The 17,192-nt window shown below is 43.0% G+C and overlaps 1 protein-coding gene across 2 annotated transcripts; it reads right to left on the bottom strand.

Moving 5' to 3' along the window:
- Positions 1–1,335: 1,335 nt before the first annotated feature.
- Positions 1,336–14,930, bottom strand: dlec1 (DLEC1 cilia and flagella associated protein). Of its 2 annotated transcripts, none has more exons than XM_044039110.1 (38): positions 13,712–14,930; positions 13,471–13,611; positions 13,250–13,388; positions 13,021–13,134; positions 12,738–12,925; positions 12,265–12,494; positions 11,519–11,603; positions 11,336–11,423; positions 11,028–11,201; positions 10,816–10,952; positions 10,101–10,193; positions 9,899–9,989; positions 9,647–9,809; positions 9,357–9,549; positions 9,167–9,243; positions 8,903–9,065; positions 8,725–8,821; positions 8,497–8,627; positions 8,272–8,424; positions 7,055–7,185; positions 6,801–6,951; positions 6,088–6,204; positions 5,871–5,989; positions 5,582–5,773; positions 5,428–5,495; positions 5,209–5,360; positions 5,004–5,119; positions 4,841–4,911; positions 4,405–4,625; positions 4,165–4,317; positions 3,947–4,069; positions 3,771–3,865; positions 3,521–3,608; positions 3,193–3,390; positions 2,945–3,109; positions 2,693–2,843; positions 1,837–1,948; positions 1,336–1,742 (listed from the first exon to the last, which is right to left on the bottom strand). In XM_044039110.1, exons 1-38 carry the CDS (start codon positions 13,793–13,795, stop codon positions 1,628–1,630), a joined length of 5,079 nt encoding a protein of 1,692 aa, XP_043895045.1. In that variant the 5' UTR covers positions 13,796–14,930; the 3' UTR covers positions 1,336–1,627. The 2 variants fall into 2 exon arrangements, with proteins under 2 accessions (XP_043895045.1, XP_043895036.1); XM_044039101.1 differs by having other exon boundaries at positions 5,871–5,992.
- Between the last annotated feature and the right edge of the window lie 2,262 nt (positions 14,931–17,192).

The following is a 17,192-nucleotide window of genomic DNA, read 5'->3' on the forward strand; positions in this document are numbered from 1 at the left end:
GACTTACACACCTGTAAACATGTGTCACATCAGTGACTCCCCCGTGACTTACACACCTGTAAACATGTGTCACATCAGTGACTCCCCCGTGACTTACACACCTGTAAACATGAATAACATCAGTGACTCCCCCGTGACTTACACACCTGTAAACATGTGCACTAAAGTGATACATAATGAGCACTAATAACAGTCCCATGCAGACCTGTCTCGTCTCATTGTGAGGACACGAGACGCGACTGTGAGCATAACAAACACCGCACTGACCTTGCTCCCAGTGTCGCTCTCTTTACCTGCACACTGCAGTGTTTTACTCTGATCACTCGTGCCCTTGCTCAGTGTAAGACTTATTGAGTGCAATGAATATCAATTGGACATTTGCATGTCTCTGTGGATTTGCAGTGTTTGTTGATGTAGTGTGTGTGTGTGTGTGTACACCTTGTAAAGACCCTTTCTGGCATCAACAGTGAACCAGTCGTCCTCATGGAGACCAAAACCTGCTCCTAATGACGCACACCATCATTTGTGAGGCTCTGGTCAAAGTTAGGGTTAGGCAATAAGTGCTGATGGTAAAGGTTGGGTTAGGGTTATCCTGACATTTGTTATGTATTATTTATCAATCATTCAATCTATCTATCAATCTAAAATCATTATTATAAAACAATGCATCTGTATGTAACTTTTACTGTTAAAATAGGTCCGGGAATCTTCACAGTATCAAATCTGGCCCTCTTTAAAATAAAGTTTGGACACCCCTGTTATAAAGTAAACAAAAACATAGGCATCCATCCTTTCTGTAATATATACATACATACTAATTTCTGGGTAAATGTGCCAGTTAGTTGTATTAATTTGAATAATTGTATGTAAAAACCTTCAGTCATTGAGATGGACTACATCATTTCAAGGTCCTTGACAATTCAAGTGCTTTTCTTTCCCCAAAAATTGTGAGCTGTGGCCCACTGGTGGGCCTTGGAGGTATTGCAGGTGAGCGTCGCCCTGGGCTACAACAGCCTTCCATTTACAAGTTATCAAAACATCAAAATCAATAGAATATTAGAATATAACAATTGATATTTTAGTAGATTAGAGTTCACTATTGTCTTTAACTACAGTAGAGAGCAGAGTGGATGTTTCCTTTATCTGTACTAATGCTGAGTCAATATACAACTCATTTGTTCATTTGTTTATTTGAACAAATATAAAGTTATAAAGCTTTGTAGGTTTCTCAGTCGTCTGTGGATCACTTGTCATACTTGCTTATGCAACAACAATTCAATGTCCAAAATTGACACAAGTGGTGTTAAAGATATGAAGTTAATTCACTCAACTTAATCATATTTATTATCATATTTTTATTTTACATTATAACCATCTTGCTTCATCCGTGACATCATGGTTTATACAGTTATTCATACAGAATTCCTGGTATTTTACCAGTAGTTTCAACACATCAATGTCTAACAAATTATATAAATAATAAAGCCTATCAGAACTCGGATTAATTATGATTATACTGCACATACCGGTGGGATGTCAACCCTTCTTGGAAGAAATAAAATAAATACATTACATAACTGAAGGGGAGCAGGATGAGAAGCAGGTGTTGACTGTGAGGCAGAGACATTTAGTCCAACCGGAACGCTTCATCGTAAGATCCTGTTCCCTGGAGCTGCAGAGTGAAGTCGGTCTTCACCAGAGGAGACTGGATCAGCACCGTGGCTCTGAACTCTCTTTCCTCACTACAGCACATTATTATAAAGAGTAGAGATCTGTTAATGTACGTACAGTATATGTCATTATTGTCATTACACTGTCGTGTTTTCATTTTCTCACCTGGGAGTGAAACTGATTCGTAATAACTGGCTGCAGGTGACAACGTGGGGCGCCTTGGACTTGAGAAGTCCAAAGTCTGGAGTCACGCAGAACACACAGACGTCCTCTTCATCTGACACACGCACACAGATTCAGCCAAACTCACAATGTTAAAGCTGTAGTGTGTAACATTTACTGATTTTTGTTAATGGTATTATTCTGCCTCTGTTTGACCTTTTCTAGGGCACTTCTTTGAGTTTTCAGTCCAGCTCCAGCCTCTTACAGTGATCACACTTTGCATTGTCAAACTAAAATGTTGCTTATTTTAACCATAAAAAGGGCCACAAAATGTGCTGAGAGTTAGTGTTTTTGCCCATAACTTTCAATATCTGGTAGTTATTTACAATTTACTGAATGTTAAAATAGTGTCATAACAATTTAAAATTAGTTGGACATGAACACCAGATTATGCCTGTTAAATTTAGAAATTTGATCAGTATAAAACATTTGTTTGTGCATTTTTGTCTTAATGTGCAAAAACAGGCCAAAAAATGGAAACTATGTACAGGAGAAAAAGAACCTGATTCACCGGCTTCCTACAACAGCACGAGTGAAATGACCACAATAACCACACGTTTGATTTTAACTTTGAATTTGACGTGCAACTTCTCAGCTTTCAGAAACCGTTGGAATTTTTCTGATGGATCATATTAGATATTGATAATCAGATGAGCTCATTCCAACATTACATCATGCCATCTTCTTAGCGCTAACAACAAAACTATTGAGGTCAAAGACAGCACATGCAATAAGTGTATAGCCAAGTTAAAGTGATGTGAAAGAAGAAGAAAAATACAGAAAATGATTCATCGCTTACCTATGACTGATTTCCAGTATGTGTGGGATCCGCAGCAGTAGAGTTTTACTTCCTTTGTCTTTGTGTGCCCCACATAACAGGATCCGAAGTTGACACTTTGTGTGGACAGACGGAGAGTACAGAGATCCAGATGTGCCAGAAGAGGCACGGTCTGATCACAACAGAGAGAGAAATAAACTCTTTGGTATCATTGGTGATTATTTTAATTCCATTTTCTCTGTCTTTTATAAACTACTTCCTACAGCGTCAGACCTGCACGCTGTTGTTGCTGTAATGAATCAGGAGGTTTTGCTGGAACCTCAGCTTCTTCTCCCCACTCCCCGCGTCGTGGACCAGCGTCACTCCGGGTGGGACGTCCTCATCCGTCTGATCCGCATGGTCCAGCAGAGGCAGAGAGCAGTGGAAGGCCACTTTCACCTGGTATTTACAGACGTTGATTAACAAGGTAACAGAGCATCTCTGTGCTACTTTATACTTTTCTCCCCGTCCCCGGGTCTCACCTGCACACTTTTCTGTTGTTGCAGCAGCAGAAACTGGCTGTCAGCAGAGGTCAGGTTGCCGGAGGAGCTGGTCCGGTCTCGCGACTGCGGCTTGAGCACCGTGAACGGAGGCTGAGTCTTCAGCCGGAAGTGTATGACCATCTCAGAGTTGTTTATCAGCTGGAGGCTCCGCGTGATGTCAAAGTCCCACACGGCCAGCTGTGGAACAACTCAGACACTGAGCATTACAGGGTCAAAAACTCTATGTACGTGCATGGGAATTACAGCTCACGTGTGAACTTTAATACGTCGCAGCATTAATTAACGTTGTTGGTTACTGGACCCTGACCTCCGTCTCCGATTGTGCTCTCAGTAAATCACCAGCCGAGGCGTGAAAGTCCAGCACCCCGTTGTCCTCCTCCATCTGCACTAACAGCCTGCAGCAACGGGGAGCCAAGAGGCAGAGATGCAAATTAATCAGACCCCCAATGAGCTGCTTCTGCCTAACCTCAGCTGATTTTTAGTTAGGAGGCATAAATTGAGCGGGGACACATTAGGGGTGGTGGGGGAACATAAAAAGCAAGGCTGTAATTGCTCACGCTGCAGGCTTCACGGCTGCACTCAGATCCATCCTGACGGGCTCCAAATCTAAACCCTGAGCTCGTCCGACTCTGCCTGGGACACAGGCAGCCATCTGTAGACACACGACACCGCCAGGTTACATCTGTCCCGTTCTTCTTTCCCATATGTTGCTATTAAAAAGGCACTGCGTTACCTTGGAGTCCAGACTCATGAAACCCAGAGCAAAGCCGACGCATTTGGACTCACTCGCTGAATTAGAAAGAGTCAGTGGAGTGAAGGAAACGTGGAAAGTGGTGCCGCTCTTTGCTGGAATCACCTTGAAAACAGACACACAAGAGGACAACACGTCATTGCATGGTAGAGTTGAGGGGTTTAATTAATGTCTGTTGCCATAATGTTAGAAACACTTACTATTTGCTGAGGCGTAATGCAGTAGGGATAATCTGAGCGGCTGCCCAGATGAGGCCAGATGTGGACAGAGATGAGTTTGGTTTCTACTGGACGGGGATAAAGACTCTCTTCCTTTCTGTCACAATCATCGAGATATTCTTCCTCTTCCATGTCCTGAAATCAATAACAGAAAATGATCATTTCAGGCAGTCTGAAATAGAAATCCCGAAAGCCTCTCTTATCTGTGTGACACAAACTCACACTTTGGCTTTGGAGGGAGGAGCTCGTGCCCTCAGATACCGGGGAGCGAATCCCTTCCCAGGCCGCTTGAACGTCTCCGTCACAAAAGCTCAACGCTCCCGCCATCACCTCGTTACCGTCCACGTCTTTGAGCGGAAAGGCCTCTCCGAACGCAACCACCACGTCCACCAGTTTACGGTCGCCGTCGTTGACGTTATACGTCTCCCAGTCAATGCGGATATCTGTCGGCAAAATAGAGGTTAAGAGTAAAGATAATGAACTATAAAGTCATGCAGATTCGGGGATTAAGTAAACTGGAGACCCTAAATTGACCGTAGGTTTGAGTGTGAGAGTGAATGGTTGTTTGCCTCTACCCCGCTTATCGCTCTATGTCAGCTGGGATTAACACAGCACCCTCCCCCGTGAACCTCATGTGGATGGATGGATGTTTACTTACCAAACATAGTGGGATTGTTGATGCGAAGAGAGCGTGAGACTGTGTCACCGCCAGATACATGCCTGCCAAAACTAATGATGGGGGAAAACACACCATAAACATTCTACAAATGACAAAAACAAACACAAATCAGACAACTGGAGAAGTGGACAGTGGTACGGACTGTATGATTGGCCCCTGGTTCTGGTCATCTAGCTGTGGGCCGGTCATCTGGAAGTAGAGTGGACATCCTTTCACTGTCATTTGTATGGAAATGAGCGTGGGCTCGAGGTCCCCAATCTGCAGGGAAGAAAAATCTGACTTCAGCGCCATCCGTCCATCAATCCACAGCTAAATGAATGTGGGAAAAAAAAACACTTCAAAAATACTTTGCATATGAGACGATCTCTGTATTCCCCCCACATGTCGGTGTAGGCCGTCACATCCACAATCTGGGTCTCGAACGGCCCCAGTGTCCCAGTGTTGGGCAGCACGAGGAAAGCCGCACCTTTTCCGTGAGCCAAAAGGCTGCTCACAAAATCTGGAAAGAAGTATAGCTCGATTCCCAAAGTCATAAAACAATAATATGATAAAAGTTTCAAGCGTACCTTCATGTGCTTTTTCCTCCACTTGCTTAGCTTGAAAGGCATGAAGCGGCTTTTTAACATAAGAGAGGCTGTGAATGAGATGCAGCCTGAGTCACATCGACGGATGAGAGTGTAATGTGATGCATTATTTATGTCGGGGACTTTCTTGCCTTACCTTTTCCCTAGTTTTTTTGGTTTATTTGGCTTTGAGACATGACAGGTGAAGTACTCTGCCTCTACGGCGAAAGTTGCAGGGATGGCAGTTTGGTTGGTGATCAGTAGCTGCTTTGTAACCGCCTTCTTTAAAACAACATCACTCCCAAAGTCGAGCACCAGCACCGAGGGAGTCTCATCCTCTGGGACGGAGCTAAACGTCAGAGAACGGCAATCACATTTTGAGCGTTAATGCATCTGTGTGCCTGTGTCGGATGGTTAGGCACTAAGATTAAATCCAAAATGACTACCTGACACCGGGCAGCGAATAAGACACACTGAGTGTCTGAGGATTGGGAACCAGAATGCGCAGAACAAGACGAGAGTTCATCCCCTGGACCTCGCAGAGAGCAGCCACCTCGATCCGCTCCTGCTGGACACAAAGACACAAACAAACACACAACAGTTTGTGTGCTTGAGTTACATCCTTTGAAACTCAAGGCTCTTGAGTTGAAGAGTGGTCCTTACGTCTGTGTGAGACGTGAAATGAACGGCGATCTCCATGCTGGTGTTAGGTTGCAGAGTTCCAGAGGAGGGGTCAAAGCTGGCCGAGCAGAGGGACGCCTGCTCGCCCTGCAGCTGATCCTGGAGGAGAAAATCACCATGTTATGTGGAGCATACACGCCACGATGAAAGCGTCACACTTCAACATGCTGGGTCTGATTATTGGGCTCACCAAACTTATAATTATAAGTAAACTTATGCAAGGACAGAGTTTCCAGGTGCAGCGTGGGCATGAAAGAGGCGCCACGACCATCTCAACCATCTTAAAATTGCTATTTAAGGTAGAAAATGGTTGCTTCAAAGATATAATATGCAAAGTGCCTTCCTTAAAATATCTTTAATTTTTTTTTTTTTGTTGAGTTGCCAAAAAGTGACCGACACTCAATAAATTAAATAGAAATCTGTTTATATATATTTATATTCAAGGTAACAGACACTACCCTTTACCCGTCTCTGCTATAGCTTCCAGGTTATGTTATGGATCACAACTACTTGTTATGGTTTGCGCACCAGACAATTCCCATGATCCCACACTGACTCCCCACATCATCAAACGAGGACTTTTTTTAATGGTTTTATTAAGAAAGCCCTGTCATTTAAAAGATATCCTACTTTAGTCTATTTTATCTTTGGAAATAACGGAAGGAATGTGAGGAGATGCAGTGTACAGTATATACCATCCATTTGAAGTGTGAAGGCAGCAGCGTCTGGTTGAAAAGAGTGACCGCTCCCCTGGCAGGAACTCCGACGTAGACTTCAGAGAGGAGCAGCTCACAGTTGAGCAGACAAACTAGAGGAGACTGCACATCTGCTCGCACTGACAGACAACTAGAGGAAACACACAGGTGACGAACGTTCATGATTATTGTCAAAGGCTGCTGCTCCTCCTCCTCCTCCTCCTCCGTCTTTAAATCTCACAGCGCATCCGTACCATCCGCGTCCATTGTCCACCGTCAGCTCCAAATGTGTTTCAAACTGCTGAGGACATTGTGGCCTGAAGATCACGTCCACACTGCAGGAGGCCATGGGGGGAAGAACACCTCTGTGTGGCTTCACTGATATCTGCAACACCAGCACAGGTTAGAAAGTTAAGAATACAAATAAACATGCATGTGTTTAGTGCTTCAACTAGCAATTATCCATTCATTGATTTGATGTTTGGTCCATGAAATGTCAGAAAATGGTTCCTAAACCTCAAAAAACAGCTTTGACTCGAGTGGAGTATATTTACTTCAACTATATTTACTTCAGTGTCTTTAATCTTCTTTTACTTACCTATAATTTTTTGCTGTTTCACTGCTTTTATATTTTCAATTCAATTCAATTCAATTCAATTCAATTCAATGGATTCATTATTTTATTAACTTTTGTTGTTTATAAATGTGCTATAAATAAACTTGTACCATGTAAAAAGGTGAACTCATAGGGAAAAAAAATTTAAATACAATTAAATTGATTAATTACTAATTTCGGTCGATAAGTAGAAAGAAATAAAAGAAAGAAAGGAGTAGAGCCAGACAGAAAGACATACAATTGGAAAGCACAGGTATTGAGTTTTGTTTATGAGTAAATAAATTAAGGATAATACATTTTCCTGATGGCCACACGGTGGTATAGTGGTTAGCACTCTCGCCTTGCAGCGAGAAGACCCGGTTTCGAGCCCCGGTTGGAACAAGGGCCTTTCTGCATGGAGTTTGCATGTTCTCCCCGTGTGTGCGTGGGTTCTCTCCGGGTTCTCCGGCTTCCTCCCACAGTCCAAAAACATGCAATGTGGGGATTAGGTGAATTGGACACTCTAAATTGACCGTAGGAGTGAGTGTGAGAGTGAATGGTTGTTTGTCTCTAGTTGTGTGTGTGGCCCTGCGATGGACTGGCGAACTGTCCAGGGTGTACCCCGCCTATCGCCCGATGTAGCTGAGATTGGCACAGCACCCCCCGCGACCCTCTGGTGGAGGATAAAGCGGTTAGATGATGACTGACTGACTGACATTTTCCTGATAAAAAGCACCCAAGTTTAAATTTGGTGTGTTATGCATCTCCAAAAGAGGAGTTGAACAGTATAGTCTAATGATTCAGGGGACAATGGACATGTCACGTCTTCGTATTACAAGTGTATAGTGAGTTGTCGTCTAATTTGTCCACTGTTACCTGCACGTCTCGCTGATCCGGTGGAACTTCCTCCATCGTCCAGGAGGCCTCCAGCTGAGTGGTGTTAGTGAGCAGCAGGCTCGTCTGCGTCTGGTCCCCGAGTTCCACGAGCCCAAAGTCCACACTGGGGACACTAACGGTCACTGTGGGACCCTGTCCAAAGTAAAAGAGAGATCAATCAGTTTGAGACTCACTCGTGTGTTTAGCGTGAAGATTAATTCTCACCTTGAAGGAGACCTCCAGGAGCAAGACGACGGGCTCTTCGTGGTGCTCGATGTGGCAAACAAGGCTCGTCATCAGCCTCTCGGGTTCCACTCCAGTTAAGATGAGATCGAAATCAAAGCACTCGTTTTGCTCTGGATGGAAATCAATTCATTATAATTAAGAGCGCATTAAACAATATGGAAAAGCTTTGGATTTTAATTACTCAAAGTATTGTAGGGTGTAACACACCTATTCTGCCAGCAGGAGGCTCTACATCTATGATGTGGCTACTGCTGATCAGCCTTTCCCACTGAAAGCAGACGAAGGTCTTGCTGTGGTTCCACATCTGCAGAGAAAAAAAGAGTTTATAAACAGTGTAAACAGGAAATATAAACATCAAACAACACTGGAGTGTGACTTAAATAACCTTGAACTTCTTCTGGGTTGTTGTGCAAATAAAAATCTCTCCCGGGATTATGATTGCGTACGGCTCCAACAGGACCTTGTACGGTTCTGTCGAGCCCTTGACTTCGATCTCCATGACGATGACATCGCTCAACTTGGAGCCAGTACGCACAGGCTGAAGGCCACTACACAAACACACAAATCACATGAGCATTATCCTGTATTTGTACATATTATTACACATTGTCCAAAGACCTTTACTGTTGCATATTCAATAGAATGTTACCTGGCTTCACTGGGCTCTGGCTGTGACTGTGGGACGTCCCTCAGGACTAAGTGACACACACTGTGGTAGTCCCTTAACTGAAGAAAACACAAACCACGTTAATATGATATTAATGAAATCTGATTCTTTTTATATACACTGCTAAGCCAAAAAAAAAAAAACCTGGGCCGTGTGTACATGTCCTTTATACCTCTTTAGGACAGAAGGTTATCAGGAACTCTTGGTCCTGGCAGGGGCCCAGAAGGCCTGTTGTGGGGCTAACGTGGAAAGCATCATCTGTTGCCGGGTGAAACTGGATGTGGGAATGTCTTGGTGTTTCCCCTGGAAGCAGAGGGTGGAGGTTGGGCTTCAGGATCTGCCAGTGGAAAGGCAGCTCCAAGTGGCTTCACGGCCCAGAGAGAATAAGAGAAAGGCAAGAAAAAGAGTCAGAAAAGATGTAAGTACGCATCACACAGAAGATCGCAGGCGTGTGCAGCTTACACGTTGTTTCTGACGGCGATTACTTTCTGCTGCACAGAGCGAGGGTTACACGAGCTGAAGCGGACACAGTGCTCTGCCGTCAGGTCGTGCACTTCCCCAATCACAGGAAGCTCCTCCTCCCCGGACACGGACGCCAGCTCGACTGCAATCAGTTGGCCTTCACCTGGAAGAGACAAACGTGAATTATGTCACACCGGACCTCGCACGGGAGGGTTTTCGAATGAACTCGGCTGATCAGTGAGGAGATTTCACCTTCGATGGAAATGTCTTTGACTTGGCAGTTGTCACAGACGATGGTGAAATCCTGGCAGCTCCTCTCAGCATTGATGGGAAAGAAAACCACCTGTAAAAGTAGTAGAAAGTAGTGCTGACAAATTGTACAGTTATACTATTGCAAATACATAATATACTGCGGTACCTTCTGACTTCATATTTGCCTCCATAACAGACTCACCTCCACTACAGTGGCCTCTCCCGGCTGCAGCACAAAAAGAGATGGGCTGATTGCAAAGGGTGGCTGCTCAGAGAAGTACGTTCTGGCCACGGGCTACAAAAAAAATAACATCAAAGACAAGACAACTTTATCTCGAGAGCACATTTAAAACACACAACCAAGCACTTTACAGACTTAAAGGCACAGTAACATAAAAGGTCTAAAACATAAAATCAATTCTTATCCTGAAGTGACGGCCAAAGAGAAACGGTGGGTCTTTAAAAGTTATTTAAAAATGTTCAATGGTGGGGGCAGATTTCATTTCCATAGGTAACTTGTTGCAAAGTTTAGCAGCTACAGAAAAGGTCAGATCGCCCCAGGGGGTGTGAAGAAGGAGTTTCGAGAGGTAAGAAGATGGTGCTAAACTGTTAAAAACCAACAATAAAGTTTTAAAATCAATCCTAAAACAAAAGGAAGACAGTGGAGAGAGTGCAACACAGGAGTGATGTGGTCTTTTTTCTTTTATCCTGTTTAAAAGGCGAGTGGTGGCATTCTGGGCTATAGCCGGAGTCACTGGACAGATGACTAGTCTACACTAACATACAGGGAATTATTATAAGAGCATGGACTAGTGTCTCTAGTGTCTCTAAAGATTTAAAGGCCTTCACCTTGGCGAGGAGCCTCAGCTGGAAAAAGCTGGAACCAGTTAAGGTTAAGTGAGGGTCAAGATTTTTACCCTGAGGTTTGATGTTGGCCACTGGCTCTTGGGGATAATGGTGAACGTTCCAGCGCTGAGGCCGACGTTTTCACACAGGAACTCGACAAACTTCACTCCTCCGATCAGACAGTAGCCACAGTCAAGAACTCTTGGTACTGCACAAGGAAAGATATTAACAACTACAGCATGGCCAAGTAAATAGAATAGAATAGAACTTTATTGTCACTCACGGGTGAGTATTGGAGGGGGTCGTCGGCCCATGAAGGGCACCACGAGCTGGTGCTCGTTCTGGGTCTCCACCACGATGAAGTCCTCGTAATCCGCGAGCGAGTCCGGAGCGAACCGGACCGCGTACTTGCAGCTCATTCCAGGTGCGACGATGCCGCCCTCTCCGGGAAATCTCCCTGCAAAAGCATTCTACTATTATAGTATGTCAACATGTTACAGTAACAACACAAGCTGCACGTATGACACATCGTGCACTTTGAAGTAGTGCTGTATAATCCAATCACAACAACACCAGAACAGAAGTGCTCACCCAGGCCAATAGAGAAGTATGGAGTGGTGGGAGGGATGACTCGGACATGACGGGATGAGGAAGTCATGTTTCTCAGTTCCAGTGTTGTCTAAGGTGGGACGGGACAGCACATGTTCCTGCAGATCCTCTCATAGTGAAAGTACTAAGCGTGTGTGTGTTTACTGGAACATCAGAGACACATACCTCATAAACTTGACCCACGCTGTAGTCTGTGAAGACCACCGCGGAGGGATTTGCTACAAAGACTGGGACAATGTCACCGGATGAGCTGTCGCACAGAAAAAGCACAAACACCCAAGTATTCAGTGTGATCTCAGCAGAGAGAGTCTCACAGGAAGTGGTTGTCACAGCAGCACAAGACCACAGAGCAAACATGTCAGACTGAATTGCTCACCTGCCTTTTGTTCACATCAACTGTGGTTTAATACGAGAGAAGCAGCTTTTATCAACGCACAAGTCAAACCAAGGCCTGAGGCTACTGACTTTTCCTTCTGACATTAAGTCATTTACACTGTGTGCACTTTAAATCTGCAGTGTGCAGCTTTAGGCCTCTGATTCTTTCATCTGAAAACAAGTTCTGTCAAGTAAGACTATGCATGACCAGCAGCAGAACTCACTTCTGTGGATGCTTCTATGCTTTTTATTCTAGACTTAGATGACATACAGTATGCACATGCACATACAGTATCTGTCTTAATAATTCATTTCACAAATGACAGACACTTATGTGGCAGTGTCGCGGTTAACGACATTTCCGACGTATCCATAAGCAACATATGAGGTAAATATGATTTGTGCTTGTAGTAAACATTGAGAAAAAGGACAGTCCTGAACTCACTGACCCACTCTGTCAGTATCATGCCTTTTTTTTTTTTTATGTATGACATTTACTGTAAAGTGTACAGTCAGCACATTCCAGGTTACTGTACCTCTGTTCCTCCGTCGCTTTCCTCTCACGGTCCGTCCTCGCGGCTTTAGTCCTGGATGAGGGCTGGATGAGGGACTTGCCGCCAGGGTGTGCATTTGGAGGAAGGAAGTGAGGGTTGAGCAGAAACGTGTGTCGCTCTCTCAGCTTCTGAAGGTCGTCCATCATCTCCGCCTTGTCCTTGGCGCTCAGTTCCCCCTTCCACTTTGGCTTGGGTTTGGCCTGGTTTCGCTTCTAGAACACGGGATATGATGGACATTTTATACTCTACATTACTGTATGGACTGTTAGTTATATAATCTTTACAAGTCCCCTGATGTTTCTTTTGAGTGTTATTTATTGTCTTCTTGTGGGGAGAGCTGGTGCCAATCTCAGCTGACATAGGGCAAAAAGCAGGGTACAACTTCTTTAATTAATTGGAGAACAATATATCATTCTTCTTAGCTTCTTCTTCACTCTGTAGAAACAAATCCTCACCTCCCTGTGAGTAGTCTTCCTCTGTAGAGCATCTGAGGTGGAATCAAAGGTCATGGTGAGCTGCGATTCGTTCACGTTCAACATGGTGGTCCTTTCCAGACTGGGAATCAGCAAATAACCGTCATCCTGAGGCTCCTTGGACACGTGCATGCTGAAGCTGATGGTGGGCTTTGCCAGGTCCAATTTCACTGGCAAAAACAAGGACGTACGAATGGTTCAAAAGCTGAAAACACAGACACAACACGTGATCAGAAGACGAGCGAGAGGAGAAGGTGTCGGGTACCTGGCGGCGGCGGTGCGTAGTGTGGTTTTCGTGACGGTAAGTAGTCCCGAGGGCAGATGAGGTTGTTCATTTCCAGCATATCGTTGTCAATGCACCAGGTCAGCGCCGCTTTGACTGAAATAATAATAAACGTCAAATGACAGCATCGTTCTTGTTTTGACAGAAAATGCACGTTCATACAAAACAATATCAAAGAGAGAATGCTGTGCCTTTACACTGTAATTATCACCTGTAAGGTGATCACAAATCTCTCCTTTTGTTCTTTTCCTGGCATGACTCTCTTTGGCTGCAGCTTTAGCTCTGGCCTGAATGATGTGATTCTCCAGCATGTCAGCCTCGTGTATGTGCCGACGATGTTCGTGATGAACCTGTGTGATTTGAAACAAACAAACAAACAAATAGAGTCCTCTGCCGACAGTGGATTGTGACACAGTGTTTTCGTTTGGTTACCTGTTGAAGCTCTTCGACATATTTGTCATGGTAGCTGTTCTGTCCACTCTTCGTCTTGATGAGGTTGGCCAAAGTGTCTTTCCCGATGATGTCTCTTGTGTAGAGCTCTTTGAAAGTGCTTGCTAACACATGGGAAATATCCTAGAGGTCATGAAACAATTAGATATTTGTATATAACAACAGTCAGTTGCATGGAGTTAAGGAGTTACGGGGAGGTAATGGCTAATGTGTCTCCTCCTACCTGTGATTTTCCTGACGCAGGTCTGTGGCTGTTCACAGACGGCTCAGATATCCATGTTTGTCTTGTCTGTGGTTCCTCCATCATGGCCCATACAGCAGGTTACCTGACACTCTTCTCTTTATATAGTAGCTTTAACAGCATACATCTGCCTCTTGTCTTGTCTTCTCCCTCTTTTTCTAATGTTGTCTGTTCTTTATTATTAGTTTTATTTGGCTTTCAGCTCATCAATGACATTTTATGTTTCACAGTTTTCTGAACTAAGACTATTTCTGCAATTTTTCCCCATGCAAGCAGTTGACTTTTATCTTTACAGGTGTGGCACACTGTGGCAACCATGGCAGGGAGTCTTGTCTGCCTTTGATCCGTGAAACGCAGCTCATACATGGATGAAAGGTAGCAGTGCGACTACTCAGCATTTAAACAGCATATTCTCCCTCAAATGCTAATTTCTTGTTCAAGAAATGACTTTGTCGACTGTTAAACGTGGGTCATTGGCTACCTGGAACACGGTCTGTGCGGTGTACAAAAATCTAATTGACGTTTAAGATTGTAACGTTGAGTAAAAAAACAACAGTTTCATCAAAACAGAAGTTTATAAATTGGCGTAGAATTTATGATTACAGTGGGATTAAGGAGATGATGGACTACATCGTGTTTTTGAAAGCATTAATAAAGTTGGTGACATTTTGTAAAACACTAATAAGTGTGATAAAGCACTGGGAAAGAGGTTGAGTTCAAAGATAATGTGCACGTGGCTGCCTCCATGTGAGATGTGATGTCCGTTTCAAAGTAAAAGCATTGTAGTGTTTCGGTACCTTCAATTATTTGTTAACTATTAAGGCTCTTATTGTGAAACATTAGCAGCTCAAACTAAACAGTTCTGGCATTTAACTACGTACAAATAACTGTTTTTTAAGTATATTGTTTATGTCAGTTTTCAAAAGAACCGTTTTTTCTTTTTTAAAAAAGTATATAATTTGTCAGTTTTCAAAGGTGAACCCCGTGTAAAACATAGCAGCAGCCACGCCTTGTGTGAGGAACAAATGTGACGCAGCAAATTAGCGAAGCACACGTCACACACTGCACACGAACCGAATGTGGCGTTTAGCGCTAAAACCGTGTGGTATTTAGTATACAAGTATACATACTGCGAAGAGTGGTGGTTCAAAGTTTGCTCCGCTTCACTTGTTTCGCTGCTCGTCAGCCATGTTGTGTATGAGTGGTTGTCATAGCAACAGGTGAGGGCGGAGCTAGTGTTTCTGATAATATTTCACGTGATTTCAAAATAAAAGTGTTTGTTTTGATATGGAATGATAAATAGTTCACAATATAAACGTTTTTTAAGATAAATGATATGTATATAATAATAATAACCGTTCGCTTGAGACCTCTGGGTTAGACACTGATTTGAAAATGTGTAAAGAAAAAGGAAACTAATAAAAAATGTTCACTTAATTACAAGTTTTATATAAATTATTCATATTAAGTTTATCTACTGGATGAAATTGGGGTTAAATATATAATAAGAGGGGTGATGTATCTAAACTTAAGTAATACTAATTATGGCAAGAACAGAAACGGGTGATATACTTTTATAATTTCCACTTCATTTTGATTGGCTGATTGATCAGAAATGTATTGAGTAAATCTATTAATGACCATGCAATTATTGTAGAGCAGGAGAGCAGATGCAATATAACACGTTTATCCAACAATCACACCCACATTCTGTGTGAGGTGTGGTGTTGTCACCTGTCACCGGTGCGACAGCCTGGCGTAAACATAGAGTACAAACAGGTCGTTAAAGGGTTCATGTAAGTGGAGAAGGTTTCACAATATTGTGTCATGCAAATACTTTTCAAATCACAGCAAAACTCAGCCAAATCATTTGTTTGTGCCGTATGTAATTTAAAAAAAAGGGGGCTGTTGCCATAGAAAAGCAGACATAACACAAGAAACAACACTTCAGCCATAACAAAATATTTGACTGCACTGATCAGCTCATGTGGTGAGACAAGTGGGACTCTGGAAGAGACAAAGCTCACTTTGTAGTTTCTTGTGGTTCATCAGAGAGAGAGCAGTTTTCTTTTCTTTTTTTCTACAAGGCTAATAACAACGAGGAGGCTGGCAGAAGCTGATAATAGAGTGGCACAAAGAATGATTTGTCCAGACCAGGACTGGCCAAAGTTGCCCCACTACAGGGTTTTCTTTGGCCTTTCAGAAAAAAAAATAAAACCACTGTTTTTGTGAGGTAAACATGCTTCTTAAAATGATTTCTTAGGAAAAGGCGTCTGAAAGGCAAGGACCAGCTCTATGTTCGGTCACTGATGTTGCAATCATTGCAGTCATTTAGGGGAATATTTGTCAAATTCAGATTCAGATTCTGAAATGTTTAAAACTGAGATGTGAGTTTCCTGCACTTTAAAAGCTGACAATACAAAGTATTGTTTGCTTGCACCTTAATATAATACAATTGGTTTTTACATTTTTGGCCCTCGACCTACCATCAAGTTTCAATTTTGGGAACGCTTTACTGTAATTGAGTAGGTTTTTTTTGTGTACATTAAAATTTGTAATTTTACTTTTACTTAAATATGTTTTATTGGAAGTACTGCACTTTGCTACATTTTAAATCACATCTGTTACTGAGTAAAAATAATGTTGCCTGAATTTAAAAAATAAAATAAATCAATCAATCATGCACAGGAAACTTTGGCAGTGAATGATGAGGACAGGTGAATGAAAAATGAGGACAGGTGAACGATGAGGACAGGTGAATGATGAGGACAGGTGAATGAAAAATGAGGACAAAATGATGAGGACAGGTGAATGAATGATGAGGACAGGTGAATGAAAAATGAGGACAGGTGAGCGATGAGGACAGGTGAATGAAAATGAGGACACAGGTGAATGATGAGGACAGGTGAATGATGAGGACAGGTGAATGAAAAATGAGGACAGGTGAATGGTGACAATGAAAAATGAGGACAGGTGACGATGAGGACAGGTGAATGATGAGGACAGGTGAATGAAAAATGAGGACAGGTGAATGATGAGGACAGGTGAATGAAAAATGAGGACTGGTGAACGATGAGGACAGGTGAATGAAGAATGAGGACAGGTGAACAATGAGGACAGGTGGACGATGAGGACAGGTGAATGAAAAATGAGGACTGGTGAACAATGAGGACAGGTGAATGATGAGTAAGTAACTAAGTAACTTTTACTTTGAGTACATTTTAAACAACCTACTTTTTTTTTAACTTTAACTTGAGTACATTTTCAGAGCAGTACTTTTACTTGTACATAAGTAAAATGCTGATGAGCGACACTCATGCCAGAAAGTGCAGTTTCTGGTCAGTTTTGTTTTGACAAGAGGTGGGATAGGTATGCATTCTCGCTCTGGTGTATTTATTTAGTTCATATTTCTCGACTTGGAAGTCGGAAAAAACCCTGCTCACTCTAAAGCTGCAGTGGAATG

This window comes from Solea senegalensis, linkage group LG1 (genome assembly GCF_019176455.1).
Source record: "Solea senegalensis isolate Sse05_10M linkage group LG1, IFAPA_SoseM_1, whole genome shotgun sequence".
NCBI classification, from domain to species: domain Eukaryota; kingdom Metazoa; phylum Chordata; class Actinopteri; order Pleuronectiformes; family Soleidae; genus Solea; species Solea senegalensis.